Genomic DNA, 17,821 nt, shown 5'->3' with positions numbered 1-17,821 from the left:
CACTGATAAGATTCTCTCCTTCCACCTGCATTTAGAGGCTTCTCCCACAACAGCCTTTCTGATTTGTCTCTTTGTCTCTTTCTGCACCTTGTCTTTAAAGTTTCAGCCTACTAGAGGAGGAATCACGATACCTTGTATGACATAGTCTCCAGCACACAGAGGATTCAGTGCACTTTAAGAAGTAATTAAGGGGTGCCTGGGTGGCTCAGTCTATTAGGTGTCCTATTTGTGATTTCCGCTCGAATTATGATCTCACGGCTCGTGGATTCAACCCCCATATCAGGCTCTGCAGTGCAGCGCTGGCTTGGGATTCTCTCTTTCCCTCTCTCTCTCTCAAAACAAAACAAAACAAAACAAAACTTAAAAAAAAAGTAATTAAGACCATGGCTCAAACTTTCTAAATGAAAAATTCATGCTATATTTTCTAGAATGTGGCCAAATGAAACTAAGAAGTTCCATAAATATCTCATCCCAGAAGCCTGAAGTTTTGGCCCACATTCTGTATACACTGATTTTAAAAAATTAAATGTGTGCATGCATGTGAACATGCCTGTAACGCTGTGATGAATCTAACAGCAAAAATTTGGAAAGAGTATAAATGTCAACAGAGGAATAGTTAACATGATGGTATGTCCCCAGGACAGAAGAATACACAGCCACAGAAAATGTCTCTGAGCATTTTTTACCAGCATAGGAAAAGGTTTATAAAATGCTAATGCTGAAAATGGCTGCCACTTATCACCAGGTACTGTGCTAAGCACCGGGTAAGTCTTATCTCCATGCTGGAGGTACTCGGGTTATCCCCACCTTACTTACAAGGAAACTAAGGTTAAGTAATTTGTCCAGGGTCATCATAGCCTATTAGTGGAGAGACATGATTCAAACCAAGGCAGCTAATTCCAATGCCCCCCCGGCATCGAGACCATGTAACAAATAATTATGGCAATTACGTTAACATAAATACCCAGAAACAACAGAAATACTTACAAAGTGAGTTTTTATAACTATAACTGGACAAAATATAACTGATTTACTTGCAAAGAGATTTGGTATTAGCACTTAAGGAAAAAAATATGCATGTGTTATGGCTGCTTTGTTTTGGTGACTTTTACTTTCTTGGAAAAAAAATTAGAACTCATGGTATTAGGAATGTACCAGAAACTAAAACGTTTTGGCAGCCATAGAGAACTACCTGAGATTTGCTTGTGGATCTTAAGATTTCTGTGGTGCTCGAATGTGTGCACTCTGTGTATTTTTTTATATAAAAATTATTATCAGTAAAATTCCTGTAAGAAAAACTACTTCTTTATTGTGAGGATAGTCCACGGCCCCTTTTTCCAATTCAAACATTTGTTTTTACAATACATTTTTCAGTAACATGAGGTCTCCAAGAAACACTGGTATCCTATAACAACAGAGTGTTGTGCCCCAAGCCACGTGGATAAACACTGGTCTTCCAGAATTATGTGTAGCTTTTGTCTTTTGTGGGTTTTCTGCGTTTGTGTTTTACTTTTCTATATTTCTCAATTGTATTTTACAAATGTTATGCTTTAACAATATTTAGGGGCGCCAGAGTGGCTCAGTCGATTAAGTGTCCGACTTCAGCTCACGTCACGATCTCACAGTTCATGAGTCCAAGTCCCGTACCCAGGCTCTGTGCTGACAGCTTGGAGCCTGGAGCCTGCTTTGGATTCTGCATCTCCCTCTCTCTCTGCCCCTCCCCCATTTTCACTCTGTCTCTCTCTCTCTAAAAATTAAATAAGACATTAAAAAAATATTTTTTTAATATTTAAAAATGGACGCTTAGAGTTGTTGACAGGATGCTAAGTCCCAGGACACTGAGGGTCACTAAAGGTGATGTAGTCCAGTCCCCCAGTTGGCAGATGAAAAGCCAGGCCGAGAAAGGCTCAGTGTGGTTAAGACATGGCAGAGCCAGGCGCGTCCTCACCTTGGCCCCCACATGCGCTCTCCAAACTGCCATCATGACATCACACCTCCACGCATGGGCTGCACGCGTGTAACAGCAGGACTCGCGTGACAGGGTCCCTCTCTCCCTCTGCACAGTGTAGATGGTCCCAGCTGCCACGTCTGTAACTGCACCTTCTACACGAGAGTGGCAGCTCCCCACAGAAGGGTGCGCTATGGTGTTCTGTGCTGGCTGTATACTATATTAGACTCTTCTGGAGAGCCCCAAACCAAAACAGGCACAATGCATGGGCCGCATCCTAGACCAATGGACTCAGAATGTTTTAAAAGCTCTCCAGTGGCTTCTAAAGTGCTAGAAACAAATGGAGGATCAGGAATGAGAAACTGATACTAACACCCAACACTCTGGGTCAGCTTTCTGGTACACTAGTAAATAAGGAAATAATAATAAGCAATTTTGAGAAGCAAAACATTTTTGCAAAGTAAACACACTAGTAATTTTGTAAGAAGAGAAATGTCACTCCCACCTTCTCGGACAGGCTGCCCTGGAGCTCACTTCCCCTCCCCTCCCCTCCCTCTCCTCCCTTCCACTTCCATTCACTCCCTCACTGAGGCTGAGACTCCTGGCCCAACCACTCCTCAGAAGCGATCTCAGTTAGTTACGAGGCCCTTTACTGCCATTCAAAGACCTCTTTCTTAGTCCTCACCTTCTCTGAGGCCTTTGCAACACCTGAGCTGCTGACCACCCCCTCCTCCTGGGGACACTGTCTGTCCTGTGCTCTCCTCCAACCTCTTTGTTTACAACCCCCTTCTCAGCCTCTTCTACTAGCGCCCCTGGGAGCACCTTTACCACTGCCTAAGTACTGCCACTCCCCAGGGCTCCTTCGCGGCTCTCCCTGCTCTGCACGCCCTTTCTGGGCAATGCCACGCATCCCTCTCTGTTGCCGACACCCATGTGCTACACACTCAGATCTCTTCCCTGAGACCAGCCCCCAGCCTCACATACACAAAGGAAACTCATCTCCGGAGCTATTCTTCCCCCTCCGTTCTGACTATGGTGAAACCACATTACCATACATACACCTTGACCTCCAACCTACAGACCTCGACCTAGCTCATCCTCACCAGCCACTGGCTTTGGGGCTTTAATACTTGACCTGGAAAGTGTTTCCTGAGTCAATCCCCACCTCTACCCACGGTCTTTGTCTCCACTCATCTCTGTCACGATTATTGCCCCCAAACTGGCTCCTTGTCTCCACTCTGCTCTTCCGGTCCCTCCATCACCCTCCTGCTGGAGTTGCTTTCCTAACCTAAAAATCTTATCACGTCTTATCAGGCCTTAAATCCCAAGTCTCCCCAGCATCCACAGAACAAAGTCAAATCTGCTGTAACACGGAAGGCCTCTACATGAGCTGGCCTCCCAAACTCTCCGACATCCCTCAGGCACTGTCCACCACAGCCACACCGACACCCTGACACAGACAGTGTCACTAGCTCAGGTAATACTCGTGGCTAACCCCCAGTGTGCAGGCCACACGTATTATCTCGTACTTTTAGTCTACACAACCCCATGATGGAGAAAGGCACTATTTATTCTCCTCGATTTAAAGATGAGGATACTGGAAAGGTTACGTAACTTGCTCGAAGTCATACTGTAGCGGAACCAGGATCCAAACCCAGATAACCCAGTCTGGTTCCCAGGTCTGTGTTTATAACCACAATCCTTTACTCATCATCCATGCCAGGCTCTGTGCTAGGGGCCTGCGCCGTCAGGAAGTAATGGCCAAGTAGCAGAGAGACCGAAGGAAGGAGGCACTCACAATTCAATGTGGGAAGAGTCCCCACGCAGGCTTACAAAGTGTGCCAGGCAGGCCCCTCAGGCGAGAGGCGCCTACCACAGCGTCGAGGAGAGGTGGGTTGTGGTAATCGGGGGAACACTCATGCATGAGTGTATAGAAGCTGGAGCTAGCTAGCGGAGAGAGCTGGAGAGTTCAGGAGGAAGTCTGTTTCAAGTGGGGAAAACAAGGAAGGTAAAGGAGAGCAGGGCAAGAACGAGGCCAGCGGGTTCCTCACGGCAAACACTTCGGTGCTGCTGCAACACAGAAGGCTCTCTGACCTGCTGCTGGCGGGCGCCGATGCCCTCGGGGTAGAGGTGCCTGTGGGAGTGGAGATAGCCGATGGCCATCCGCAGGTTCTTCACGGTGATCACAGAGCCATAGGCCAGATCTGGGAGGAAGACAGTGGAGGGTGTGAGCCAGCACAGTGACCCAGACTGGGAGGAGCCACAGGACTCACCAGCCCTCTAACAGACTCCGCTGGGCCAGGATCACCTAAAGTAAGATGCAAAGTTGCCCCCCAATTTTATCAACTCAAGTGGGAGTTTGCTACAGGATCTCACTAGTGCCCTCACCTCCCTTCCTTCCTCAGGACTCCACAAGAAGCTGGTATTAACAGTGTGCTGTGGGAACGGAAGCACGACAGTGAAGGATTAGACACCGACAGTCCTTCAAAGTCTATACATAACGTTCAACAGAATAAAGAAGAGGCATTTCATGTCCTACCTAGAATACTCTTCAAGATAGGTCTAATGTTATGATAGACTATTAAGATAATTTTCACTTTCATGAAATCCTTTTGTGTCTTTTGAATCGAATACTATATAATAAAGTCCAATGGTGTTTGGTTGTTTTCATTTTTTTAATTCTGAATTAAAAAAAAAAAAAAGAGTAAACAGTTTGCCCAAGAACATCCCCTCTCCCGGCAGGACCTGGTTATTGAGGAGCCTCTTTTCCTTCTTACTGCCCCTCTTCTCAGTCCCTTGTAATCTGGCTGTCCCCATTCCACTGACACAGGTGTCACGCCACCAGTGATAGGCTCCTCCTGTCTTCCTCTGTTCACCCTTCCTTTGTGACAATTACACAGTGGACCCAAAGCTGAGGAGGCCTGGCTGTGGCCCTGGCAGAGCCCAGTCTTGGGGAAGGTGGCTGCACACACTGATGAACACAGGACAGTGGGCAAATGCTCCAGTGAAGCAGTGACAGTATATGACATGGTGGGAGCCCAGAGCAGAGTAGGATGAACTCTCAGGCGAAGAGTAAGAAGAGTCTGGCTCGATGGAAGAAATCACAGCTGAGCTCGGCCTTTTAAACACTGAGTAGGAATCTGCGAAGCCCCACATCTCCATCTTGCTGTGTTCTCACGCAGGCTGACATATGCAGCGCTCCACACTGATGATCATCTTTGCTTCTTACAATGCTGTTCCCTTCTCAAATCACACTCCCTCATGGACTGTCCTCTGCAGGCTCCTTTCCTATTCCCCTTCCTCCTGCATTCTCCAGTGACCTGACCTCAGCCCTGTTCTGTCTCATTCTACAGTTTCCTTACAGATCGATAGCACTGTCACAGTATCAGTCACCCCGTTAGTTTGAAAGCACCAGCCCCAAGCCCACTGACGCCATTGCATGGATTTCCCCAAGCGTCTCAACGTCATATTCTACAGTGGAACCCAACGTTTGCCTTTCTCAACCAACTTTTTTTTTTCTTACCTGCTTTCCAATTTCTCATTCTATCCCTGGTCTTGGTGGGCCCCCTGTGCTCTAGGCACTGTACAAAGCACTAGAGAGACTAAAAGATAGTTGTGTCGGGGCGCCTGGGTGGCTCAGTCAGTTGAGCGTCCGACTTCGGCTCAGGTCATGATCTCACACTCGTGAGTTCGAGCCCCACATCAGGCTCTGTGCTGACAGCTCAGAGTCTGGAGCCTGCTTCAGATTCTGTCTCCCTCTCTCTCTGCCCCTCCGCAACTTGCACTCTGTCTCTCTCTCAAAAATAAACATAATAAAACCAATTTTAAATAAATAAATAAATAAAAGACAGTCATGTCTCCAAGAGACAATTACCTGGCTCATGTCCTCAGTGACATCTTTCCTCCTCTCCTTTCATGTCCAATCTGCCCTCTACATGGCCATCTGCCCTACTCCTGCAGCTGCTGCCATGACGCCCAGCTCAATCCAGGGAGTGTCTTCTGCCTCCAGCCCCACCTCCTCCCTAGCCATCCTATATGTTGTCATCAGTGTCACCTCGCTACAGCACAGCCTTCCTGTCCATTTCCCTACTGGAAGGCCTCCACTGGATCTCCAATGCCGGTTTATGAAGTCAAACACCCAAATGTTTCAAACCCTCATAATCTGGGCCCAAAATATCCTTTCATCCTGATCTTCCAGTCCTTCTTTGCAGATAATCTGCGCCTTATGTTATCCTTTTCCTGGCCTTGATCATGCTGTCCTCTAGGCCCTATATGCCCTCTCCTCCCTTTCCACCCACTCAAATCTACCCATTCTTCCAGGACCTGACTCAAGGCAACTCACTCTGTGTGCCTCTGATGTCCTCCAACCTCCTTGCAGAAGGGATCTTTTGCACCCTTTGATTCCCATAGCTCTGAGTTCCCTCTTAATATACTTAACAGATACAGTCACCAGATCCTATACTCTGCCTCCAGATCCATCTACAGCCTCCAATTGGCGAACTTGTGCTCAGTTCTGATCTGCGACTAACTGGATGGATGTGAGTCACAGAATACCATGGTGGAAACTGACCACTAGTGTTGGTCGGCCTTGACCTTTCACCAGATTCTCTCTGGTTGGCTTCCCAGAGCTGACTTGGATGTTTCCACAGTCACAGTGAAGTCATTCTTTAGCAGCAAAGAGCTTGCTACTCAGGGTTTCTTTTTCCACACATCCTGTGTCCAAGTCACTCTCTTGGGACCCTGTACCAGATCTAACTGGATCTTTCTCCCAGTTCACCAACTATAGGCTAAAATAACTCAAGCTATCATACTTGTCTTTTCCAATTCAGCTCTCCAGGAAGGCTTCTGCCCTTCTACCTTCATAAAGGCCAAGAGATACTCACGTTCTGGAATGGAAGCATTATGAAGGTTGTTGCCTGAAAGCCGGGACTGGAAGGCAGAACTGAAAAAGCCATCACCAGGACCACTGTGGGGAAAGGAGAAGAGAGATAAGTTCATGGACGGAACCTGTAATTTCCCGGGAACCCTAGGAAGAGTTCTGTGCAATCAGTTTAAGAGAAGTACAACAGAGTGGCAGTGTGGTATCATGGTAATGACACACGTAATGGAGTTAGAGAAATAGGGGTCCAAATTCCAACTCAGCCACTTGCTAGCAAAGTGACCTTCAGAAATACTTCACTTTGTTTAGCCTCAATTCCTCATTTATAAATTGGGGATTTAAAAAAATCAAACAACTCAAAAATGATCATGATTAAGTGAGATAATATGTACAAAATGGTGACATTCGGTGGCTACTTGTTAGATGGGAGCTGCTGCTGGTGCTGCTGTGATGACTATCCTCCCAACTACACACCTTATTCGGGCCCATCCCTGTTAAACACAGGGTCTCTGTTTAGGGATAAGGGGAAGCGTGGTTATTAGGAAATTCTCTTCCTTCAGGTCAAGGTGCCTACTTTTCTGAGCCCTCTGGATACCCAAAAGATAGAACCTAGGAGGAAACGAACAGGTAAAACCTACCAGCCCTGTAACACCCAACCACTGACCCAGGAGATCACCCGGCCCACCCACGGGCTTAGGGGCAAGAGGAAGACCATAAGGAAGAAGCTAGAAAGGCTCTGCTGTACCTTTTGTTCAGCACCGTGAAGTGAACAGCATAAGTGGCTGTGTAGAGAGTCAGGGGCAGCACTATGAGGCACAGGACGCGAGCAGCCAGGTGTTTTCCCACGGTCACCTGCAAACAGAGCCAGTGTGGGGTGCTGGGCATGTGGGCCTTTACTCTACCTTATACCTTATATGCACATTATACATAGGTTTTTATGTATCAGTCAAAATCACAAAAAATGGAAAAACTAACAGCCAACAAGAAAAAGTATGTGGAAACCCGAGCCTTCCATAACAGCTCGCCACCTAAGCACCTGCCCAGTGCTACCTCCCAGGCCCTCACCCAGGACCCCAGCCCGGCACTGTGCCGCCAGCAAGACACTGCCCATCTTTGGCCTCGTCACTGATTAGCCCGCTCTGCACAGTCACCATGCTTCCAGGACTACGCAGCCCCTCCCATCACACATCACTGCTCCTTATCTTAATTTCAGGTCTCAGCTTCCTCCCAGAAGCCTTCCTAGACCACATGACCTGGGCTCACACTCTCTGTGCTCTCACAGCCCTTTCTGGCTGGACTGTAACTGCTTAGTTATTTCTCTCTCCATTGTCTCTGGAGAGCAGGAATCCTTGTTTTATTCATTTTCACATTCCATGCTTCCCACTTAAAGGGTAGTCTCCCTTTTTTTGAATGAATAAATGAACTTCTTGGAACTTTGGCTCAGAGGTGGTGGAGAAGCGTTATAGCAAAGTAGTTCAGGCCTGGTATCAGCTTCCCCAAAGTCTGAATCCTAGATCTACGTTTCACTCTTGTATGGTCTTGGGGACATTATTACCTCTCTAGGTGCTGATTTTCTCATTTGTAAGGAGTCGGTAATAACTACCGACCTCACAGGACTATTATGAGAGGTAAATGAGATACTGAACCTTATACCTTATATGCACATTATACATACATAATACTGAACATATTAATGTGAAAACCATTTTGCATAGTGCTTGACACACAATCAGCTCTTAATAAATAATACAGTAATAAACTCTAAAGGCCCTTATTGGCCTCCAAATCTGGAGACCCTCAGTTAGAAAAAGAAAATTGTGAGTTCAGAAAGTCGTCCTACCCAATTTGCCTAGGATCCCATGCAGTCAGTGTCCGCCATATATTTGGCATGAGCCCAGCCGCACAGAATCACCTGGCTAGATAGTTTGTAGAGCCTTTGAAAAATGCCGCAGAAACAAATGCTCAAAGAAAATTCCAAGAATGTTAGTTCATCCTCTCCCTTTACACCTCTCCAGCTTCTCAGCCATGGCCTGCTTCCTGCTGTCACGCTGCCTACAGACAATGGGCAGCCCACCTCGGGCCCAGAATGCAGCCCGTCTGTCACCTGCAGCCCGTCTGTCACACCACTGGCTGTGCTGAGCAATACCAGGGAGCAATGACACTTCTACAAGCACTTGAGTTCTCACCATTGAAAGACTGAGGTCTCCAAACAGGTGCCAAAGGTCTGAAATGGTGTTCCACCCCACTTGCAGGATGATAAAGAGGCCAACAAACTTGACCCCTAAAGCACCAGCCAGATTAATGCCAGTCAGGCTGAGCCAGAACCACCAGGGGGCAGAGAAGGGCCTGAAAACCAACAAGACACAGAGTTCAGTTTGGCAGCTGGAACCAAACTCAAAAGCAACAGCAGCAGTGGGGAAGGGCGAAGATTCTGTGACTCTGAGAGGCTGTGCCTGCCCTCCTTCTTGAGGGCTCCTAACCTCAGGGGACCATGTTGTGGCTCCAAGGAGGATGTGGTCTGCATAACCCCTGAAACCGCAGGAGGCTGTGTGAGAGTGAGGAGGATATTTTTCTGGGGAGAGGGGCCATAGCTTTCAAAGCAAGCTGGCGTATTCTTCAGCAGTGAGCAGGCAAGAGGAAAGGAAAGGGAAATCCAAAGAAGCCCACTGGATTCAGTCAGCCCTCTCTGTGGTGTCACCCGTGGACCTTGAAAAGCCAGCAATTACTGAGTGCTTACTATGTGTCAGGTGCTGCTCCAAGCATTTTACATGTATAAACTCTTTAACCTTGACTCCAGGCCCATGGAGGTAGATCGTATTATTATCTTCTTTTCACACAGCAGGTATCGAGGTACAGAGAGGGTCAGCAGCAGAGCCAGCAAGTGATGGAGCGTGGCTGTAACACCGCAGCCAGTTCCAAGGTTTGCTAGGCTCACAGCACTCTGCACTGTGATTTTCTGCTTAGATGGCTGCCTCCCCAGCCAGAGTGAAGGCTCCTTAACTGCCAGACCTACGTGCCTCTGTACCTCCAGCGCCTCACACAGTAACCTGGCGCATAGTGTGTATTCAAGAAATGGCAGGTAGAAGGGGACGTGGTAGAAGGAGAAGATACCTCAAGGCCACAGAGCGATGGCAGTCACTGGATCTGGCTTTATTAGCATAATGAGCCTGGCCATGGTAAGACCCAGCGGACTCCTGGAGAAGCCTAGCTGCAGCCCACCCTCTCGGTCTGAATAGAATGAATGACCTACTCTACTCTCTAGAGGCAGAAGAATAATCTGGAAAAGATGATTCTGGAGAAAGACCAGACCCTCCAGAACAGCTCTAGAACCAACCAGTCCTCTTGACAGGTACAGATCATTTAAGCCAAACTTTATATATGTTATTCCCATTGGTAGGTTGGGACTGGATACAACCACTGAGCGTAGGAACACAAACAGTTCCCAGGCAGTGTATGTCCTGGTGTCCTCCCCTCTGGGACAGAGAATGTGAGATAAGGTTGTCCTGTCCTAACCATCTTTGGTGCCGAGGGGTGGCTTAGAAGATGGTGGGGTCGGGGAAGGTGTGAGGACTCCTCCATGATGTCCACACACCTCTACCCAAATCTACCCCCATTGTAAAAATAATAATACTCTTGAAAAAGACAACTGACATTTTCTTAGTCTCATGCAAAGCAAAAATACAGGTATCTATAGAAAACATTTTAAAATAAATTTTTATGACCTAAAATGGGCAATCTAAGTTCTAAAACAAACAAACAAAAAAAAAACAGTATGCTTGCCTGAAGTTCAGCTTCAAGACACGTCCTGAGGCAGCCCCCCTGTCCCTGGCCATGACAGAAATGTTGGAGCTCCCACAGCTTCTGAGCCACCCCCATGCCCAGCCCTGCGAAGATGGTGTTTCTGACCTGTTGGCACAGGAGTTGTACTTGACCGTGCTCAGCATGGCAGCCATGATGAAGAACATCAAGATGGGGTCAAGGAGGATGTACTGGGACAGAGTGAGGCATCCTGTGTCTGAAAAACATGAGCTCAGAGGTCAAAATGTACAATCAGAGACGGGCCCCCTGTGAGACCCAAGCACCCCAACAATAAGAAACAGTGCCCCTTACACTTAATTGCATGTAAGCATTTATGCAGCCTAGACCAGATGAGCCACTGAGTCATCGGGGAGGTGGAAGGCCACAGCTTTGGGGTACACCAAAGCCCAGGAGCAGGAAGCTGAATCTCACACTGCTTTCAGGTCTGTGACCCAAGAAAGGAGCACATCATTCAATCAGATGGGGCAACCCTGAAACGAGGGCTCCTCCTCATTTCCACCAGCACACGGAGTCCTGCCACCTTCCTTATGTAGCCACAAACTACCTATACTGAGGGTAGAGTTTTAGAGTTTTATATGAAGTCTCTGTTGGGAGCTGATCTTCCACACAGCACCGATTGTTTTTAAAACAAAATTTCATTACATCAAGCCCCGCTTAAAGCCTCCAGAGTCTTGCCATCTCACTGAGACTAAGCAACTCCTCATAACAGCTGCCAAAGCCAGCACAGTCTCCCTCCCCGTGCAACCTCCTCCCCCAACACCCTCTGCCTCACACACTCCACCCTGACCACACTGGCCTTACTGTTCCCTGAAGCCGCCAAGCGCTGCCTTCCACCAGGACCACTGCACACGCTGTTCCCTCTGCCTAAATGCTTTCCCCTCAGATCTCTGCATGGGTTAATCTTCTGCTTCACCCAGGTCTCTGCTCAAGGCCACCTCCTCAGAGCTGCTCACTGGCCACTCTGCCTACAGTAGAATCCCCCTTACTCTCTCCCTTACACTACTCTATTTTCTACATCGTACCATTGTTGAAGTTGTAACATTTCAGACTTACTAATTTACTTCCTTATTTATCATCTGCCTCTCCTGAAAGTAAGCTTCATGACAACAAAGTATCTCATCAGCATATCCTCTGAGGCCAAGAAAAGTGTCATGGCACAGAAAGATGCTTGAAAAATAGTTATGGAATGAAAAAAGAATAAATGCTGAATGGATGAATAATGGAAAAGGAAATTAAAGACACCAATCCTCTATAGAAATGCTCTATCATCTTACAACATATCTGTCAGAACAAAACCAGAATCACCCCTGAAATACCCACCTCACTTGGCCTGGACTTCTTTAAATGTAAGTTCTATGAGGTCATGAATTCACTTTCACAAAAACGAGAAGAACACAGGATCATTTGCTATGGATAAGCTCCCATTTACCCATGTGAGAACTAGTCACAGAAAACATTTAAGTTCTCATTTTGCTACCTCTTGCCACCTAGCTACTTCTGAGAAATCTGCACTTGCATTCAGTTGAAATCAGTTAAGTAACTTGAGAGACAGAAGCAGAATTAGAATCATAAGCCTCTTTCAAATACATAAATGCACGCACGCACACACACACAAATTTATCTTCTTATCTACACCGAACTCAAATGTGGATAACTTGGAGATAATCTATTCCTGGGCATTATGTATGTGAGCTCTCCCCTCTAATAATAATAATAATAATAATAATAATAATAACAACTCTGAAGTTGGACTGCCCTATCAACTGCTAGCTGTGACCCTGAAATAGGTAACATAAAATGATTCTTACATGTAAGTATTACTGGTGAAGAAAATAAGATTTGTGATACTTTACCCAATCCTACAGTTACCGGGCCCATGGACAGGATCCTTAAATGTGCTGATTTCCATATTCATACTGTGGCAGGCAGTTTCCCAAGAAGCCTGGTACAAGACAACTTACCAAAGGTGAGGAGGGCAGCAGTGAGCAGTGCTGCTGGAAGGGACTTGGACAGCTCCCATACAGTGAGGTAGGCAAAGGGCACCAGCAAGGAACCGAGGAAAGCACAGAACTGTGGAAGGAAAAAGAAGCAGTCAAACAGCCAACTAAGCTAAGCATCAGAGACCTACTTGACTGGGTACAAACTAATGTTTAAAGTGGAGGACTTTGATGCAGGCGTGACCTGAAATCACCTGGAATATCTATAAATAAGAAAGGGCTGGTGTGACAGTGAATTGTCATATCAAGCAACATTCATGCCTACTGAGCACCAACTTGAACGCTGACATGAAATCAGCAAAGTCCAGCCAGGTAAGTGTAGGCAGGATAGCACAGTGGTTTCAAATAGGGGACTCCGAAGTTGGACTGCCCCATCAACTGCTAGCTGTGACCCTGAAATAGTGTATCTCTGAATGTCTGTTACATAGATGGCCTCCCGATCTGTGTAATGTGAAAAATTAGGGTTCCTACCTCACAGGGTTTTCTCTGGAGACTACACGAGCTAGTTTTGTTAGCACACACAAAGTACTCCAGAAACATCAAATTTTATTATAAAAACTGTGGGTACAAGTTGAGAAAGACTTCTCTAAGGTGTTTTCATATTCTAGAGAACTCTAATGTTATTTTTGTTATTTCTCCCTTAGCTCTTTTCTTCAATCACACCAGAAATCACTTGTTAATCTACAGGTTGCATTTTGCTTCTGGAAAAGGACACTTAAATATCTGGAGAGTTGTTTTTTGTTTTGTTCTGTTTGGAACCACTAGCCTTCTCTCCACCTCCCTACCCTGTCCATCAAAAGTAAAGAGATAAGCCCGGGGAATGGAAACCTCACATCTTGGTTGCCACTTTTTACCAACAGAAAGCAATGTATCCTAGTGTGAAGGACACAAGGCTGTTATATTTGGCCTTCTCAATTTCCACAGCAACCCACAGTGAGCCAGACCTATATCTAAATACATATGCTACATGATGTTCAAGTCATTAGGAAGACGCAGAATCACTTAAGAATATGAACTTGAGGGTAGGGTCGAACCTTATTTGATATGGTATGATATGACCATGTAAATCATCCAATGATTAGCCCAAATAAGCATATAGCTTATCCAAAGTGCTTTGAGCTCCTTCAGGACCTTGTAAATAAATGCAGCCTGCTCTGAGAGCTCCATGTCGGAGGTCATATGCTGCAGGTTTCATTCAGATAAGGTCTGAGAGTTGGGCATCTGGGCCCAGCCATGCTTCAAGGCTGGTGCTGGGGCTGGACGAAACCCCTTTGGGTGCAGGAACCCTTCACAGGGAAAGAAGCAGGGGCCTGATGACAGAGGTATAAGATGCTAAAATCTTAAGACGGGCCCTCAGAGGTAGGCAGTACCCCAGCAGCTGCGGTCACGGAGAGGGATGATGTGTAGCCTGCAAATGTGCTGAGGCCAATGTCAGGGCTGCGGGAGACTCCAGGCTGCCCGGGTCCTAGGTTACTCTCCACCCCCACATCTGAGGCCTCACATGGGCTGAGCAATAGGTGACAGTGTGCGCTTGCTCCTACCTATGCAACCTCAGTGTTACCTGTGGCCTCCCGTCCCTTCTTACCCGGCCAGTTCCGGATCTCTATGCCTGAATATCTCCTGCAGGAGGTAGGTCCCACCATTTTCCCTCCCACTGCCACAGAAAGTCCCTTTGTCTACACCTGCTACCACTCCAGGGCTTCCAATTGTTATGTGCCGAGTGTGACCCCAGGGCTCGGTTTAGAGGAAGTCAGGAAGCCTTACTCCTCTCATTCCCATGTAGTTGTGATGCTCATATTTGTCCCCAGGCTTCTGGAACAAAAAGGTACCATCATACCCGCTCAGGTAGCCAGCAAGACCTATCAGCATCTGAGGAGAGAAGAACAAACAAAAAGAAGATGAGAGGCTTTTAAGATTCCTCTGTCCCCTGAATTTCCCTGCAGCTGCACCCAGACTTTGGTTTCCCTTGACAACTGTCCACAGGAGCTGCCAATGTGACATTTTTTCCTGCAGCTGTTGAAGGGCAAAGAATCTTTTGTCCACAGAGTTCTTTGCTTGAAACAAATCCTCTCTTGTGTTAAGGCCAAGTTCTTGGGAACAGTGCAGATTGACACTTAGGAAGAAAAATTCCTCAATGTGAAGGGCACGGTCAGTGAGGGGCTCTCTCATTCAGCCTTCTTTCATGTGCTATGAAATAAAACACGACAGCTCGCAGGCGAAGCCACGGGCAGGGGCTGATTCCTGAGAGACTGAGCCACTGAAAGGAAAAGGAGGTTCCAAGTCAGAATGAGGAGGGAGAAAAGTGGCCAAGGAGTTACATACCAGGAATAGGCAGAAGGGAAGAAAGTGGGGAAAAAAGAATGCTAAGACAGACAGACTTTCCCAGAAGAGTAAAGTCCCAGTGGAAGAGATACCAAAAGGCCAGAGACCAGTTTCTCTTATTTCCAGTAGCTCAAAGGAGGGCAATCTTGGCACGTTCCAAACCAGAACAAATCAACTATTATATTATGACTGAAATTTGTGAGTCCTTCAAAACGTTCAAGAAGATCAGCTTCTTCGTTTCTATCTTTCCATGGCTATCAACAATGTAAAAGTCCCTTTTCCACACAAGCAATCAGAAGCAGCTAAGTCACAAAAACTGTCAGGAAATATCAAGCATTTGTAACAGCTCCGGAATGGCCTAGCTGGACCCCCTAGCCCCAGTTAGCTTGTGTGGAGGGACAGACAACACTGGCTGTATGGAGAAAGCCCCTCCTGGCGACACTGCTGTGGGACCTCGGTCTGGACTACTAACCGGCTCCTGTTTTGCTTTCACGCTCATTGGTTTTACTCTCTATAATTCGATGGCAAGGAATAGAAGCCAAAATGCTTATAAATGATTATAAAGCTTTGTTTAAAAAAAAAAAGAAAAAGAAAAAGGAATCCTAGGGCTCAGAAGTTAAAGTAACTAATTTAATATAAAGTAAGAGAAAGAATTGAAAAGACAGAACCATCCAAATACCTAGATGGACAAAAACCAACAGGTGACAATTAAATGGATGCCCCTTCCCACCTGGGAGCTCAGGAAACAAATTCGCCCAGGGCTGGTAGAAACTCCCAGACTGCTTGGCTGATCTGGTAGCGTGAAGAAATGTGCAGATGGTTTGCATCTCAGCTCTCTGCTTGCAGACAATACTTAATATCTCTGAGCCACAAGTAATAAAACCTTCCTTGCAGGGGGTTGTGAAGATCAGAGACAATGCAATAAGTCAAACACCTGGCATTATGCCAAACACCAGTTCCCTCACAGTTCCCTTAAGGTTAAAAGTAGCCTTGAGCTGATTTTCTAACTAACTCACTCAAATCAGTAACAATAATAACAATTAAAAAAAAAACCCAGCTGGCATAATGGGAAAATTCATAGAGAACAAAATAATAATGACTAACATAGGAAGAAAATGTTCAACCCAGCTCATAAAGACATGCAAATGAAAACAGTGACACACCATTTTTCATTCTCAAATTGGCAATGTTTTAGAAGTTATGATCATACCAGTGCGGGCAATGGTGCGGGGGAAAGAAGAACCCTCAGACACTGCTGGCAGGAGTATATATTACTATAATATTTTTGCATAAAAGCTTAGTGATACATAACACAAATTTAAATGTGCATCTCCTTTGACTCTTCAGTTTGGCTTCTAAGAAACTTGTAGATACACCTACACAATTATGATGTTCATTGCAAAATCTTTTGTAATGTCTGGAAACTGGAAGTAACATAAATGCCTACCAACTGAAGATGCATAAAACAATTTATGGCCCGGCTGTATAATAGGATAATATACAGCATTAAAAAGAATGGACTACAACGGCCACAAGGAAGGATGAGATCATGCCATTTCAGACAACATGGTTGGACCCAGGAGGTATTATGCTAAAATAAATCAGACCGAGAAAGACAAACACCATATGATTCCGCTCATAAATGGAATCTAAAAAAAATGAACAAACAAAAACAGAATCAGACCTATAAATACAGAACACAAACTGACAGTTGCTAGAGGGAACAGGGCGGCGGATAGGCAAAATGAGTGATGGGCGAAAGGAAACACAGGCTTCCGTCTATGGAATAAGTCACGGGAATAGAAGCACAGCATAAGGACTGCAGTCAGCGATACAGTAGGAGCAGTACGCCATCACAGCCTCACCTGGGAACGCAGCCAATGCATAACCTTGTCAAGTAACTAAGTTCTACACCTGAAACTAATGTAACATTGTGTGTCAACTATACTCAAATTAAAACTAAGTTAAATAAAAATTTTTAAATGGAGTACATTTTTATGTGCTAACATGGAAAGAAGATATATCGTATTAAAAATTTAAGTTGCTGAATAATTTTAGTCTTGCCCAATTTATATATGTAAACTGTTCATGTGTATGTATAAATATATACACACTTAAAACTAATAGAAATATGGGGAAAGTGGGGCACCTGGGTGGCTCAGTTGGTTAAGTCTCTGACTTCAGTTCAGGTCATGATCTCACGTTTGTGGGTTCAAGCCCCACATCGGGCTCTGTGTTGACAGCTCAGAGCCTGGAGCCTGCTTTGGATTCTGTGTCTCCCTCTCTCTCTGCCCCTCTCTGCTCATTCTCTGTCTCTCCGTCTCAAAAATAAATAAAATATTAAAAAAAAAAAAAGAAATATGGGGAAAGGTAGCTTTTGACCTGTGCCCTCCCTCTGTGCAGATCAAATGTTCACTATGTGCAGCATCTTTATTTCACCCGCAGCCGGGGGCCGGTGTGGAGCGGCAGGTGTCGGCCTCAGCAGTGCAGGAGAAAACTTCCCATTTGCAACTTCAGGGTGCTTTCTGGGTCTTTGACTGGCTTGGCCTTAGCGCCTAGGAAAGCTGCTGTGTTCATCAGTCTCTTTCCACCAGGCAGAGCACAGGACCATCAGGAGATAAATTGGCAGGGGGGAGGGTGGGGTTAGAAAGCAGTCTCCCATTTCTCTCTTCACACAGGGACCAGCTGTGAGGCAAGGGAGGCTTAAGTAAAAACAAATCAACCAGTGTTCCGCATGCTTCCCTGTGCTGAGCACTAGGGGACTCCCAAACCACACAGGCAGTCCCCAGCTGGAAGACTGGGCTGGCTCTCCTCGGAACCATCTCCTCCACTGCTAGCCCACGGCGAACATTCGAC

General features: G+C 46.2%; 1 protein-coding gene across 2 annotated transcripts in view; it reads right to left on the bottom strand.

Moving 5' to 3' along the window:
* Window positions 1-17,821, bottom strand: part of POMT2 (protein O-mannosyltransferase 2) — a 66,655-nt gene that overhangs the window by 18,298 nt on the left and 30,536 nt on the right. For both annotated transcript variants that reach the window (XM_029952789.1, XM_029952788.1), the window contains exons 3-9: window positions 14,408-14,512; window positions 12,608-12,716; window positions 10,734-10,842; window positions 9,014-9,173; window positions 7,573-7,679; window positions 6,832-6,914; window positions 4,043-4,152 (exon numbers count right to left, since the gene is read on the bottom strand). In XM_029952789.1, coding sequence (XP_029808649.1) covers window positions 4,043-4,152; window positions 6,832-6,914; window positions 7,573-7,679; window positions 9,014-9,173; window positions 10,734-10,842; window positions 12,608-12,716; window positions 14,408-14,512 — 783 coding nt within the window. The remainder of the gene's footprint in view (window positions 1-4,042; window positions 4,153-6,831; window positions 6,915-7,572; window positions 7,680-9,013; window positions 9,174-10,733; window positions 10,843-12,607; window positions 12,717-14,407; window positions 14,513-17,821) is intronic.

The sequence above is a fragment of the Suricata suricatta genome, chromosome 9 (assembly GCF_006229205.1).
Source record: "Suricata suricatta isolate VVHF042 chromosome 9, meerkat_22Aug2017_6uvM2_HiC, whole genome shotgun sequence".
Taxonomy (NCBI): Eukaryota; Metazoa; Chordata; class Mammalia; order Carnivora; family Herpestidae; genus Suricata; species Suricata suricatta.
Note: the sequence above shows the minus strand (reverse complement) of the source record. Positions and strands in the feature narration are given on the sequence as shown.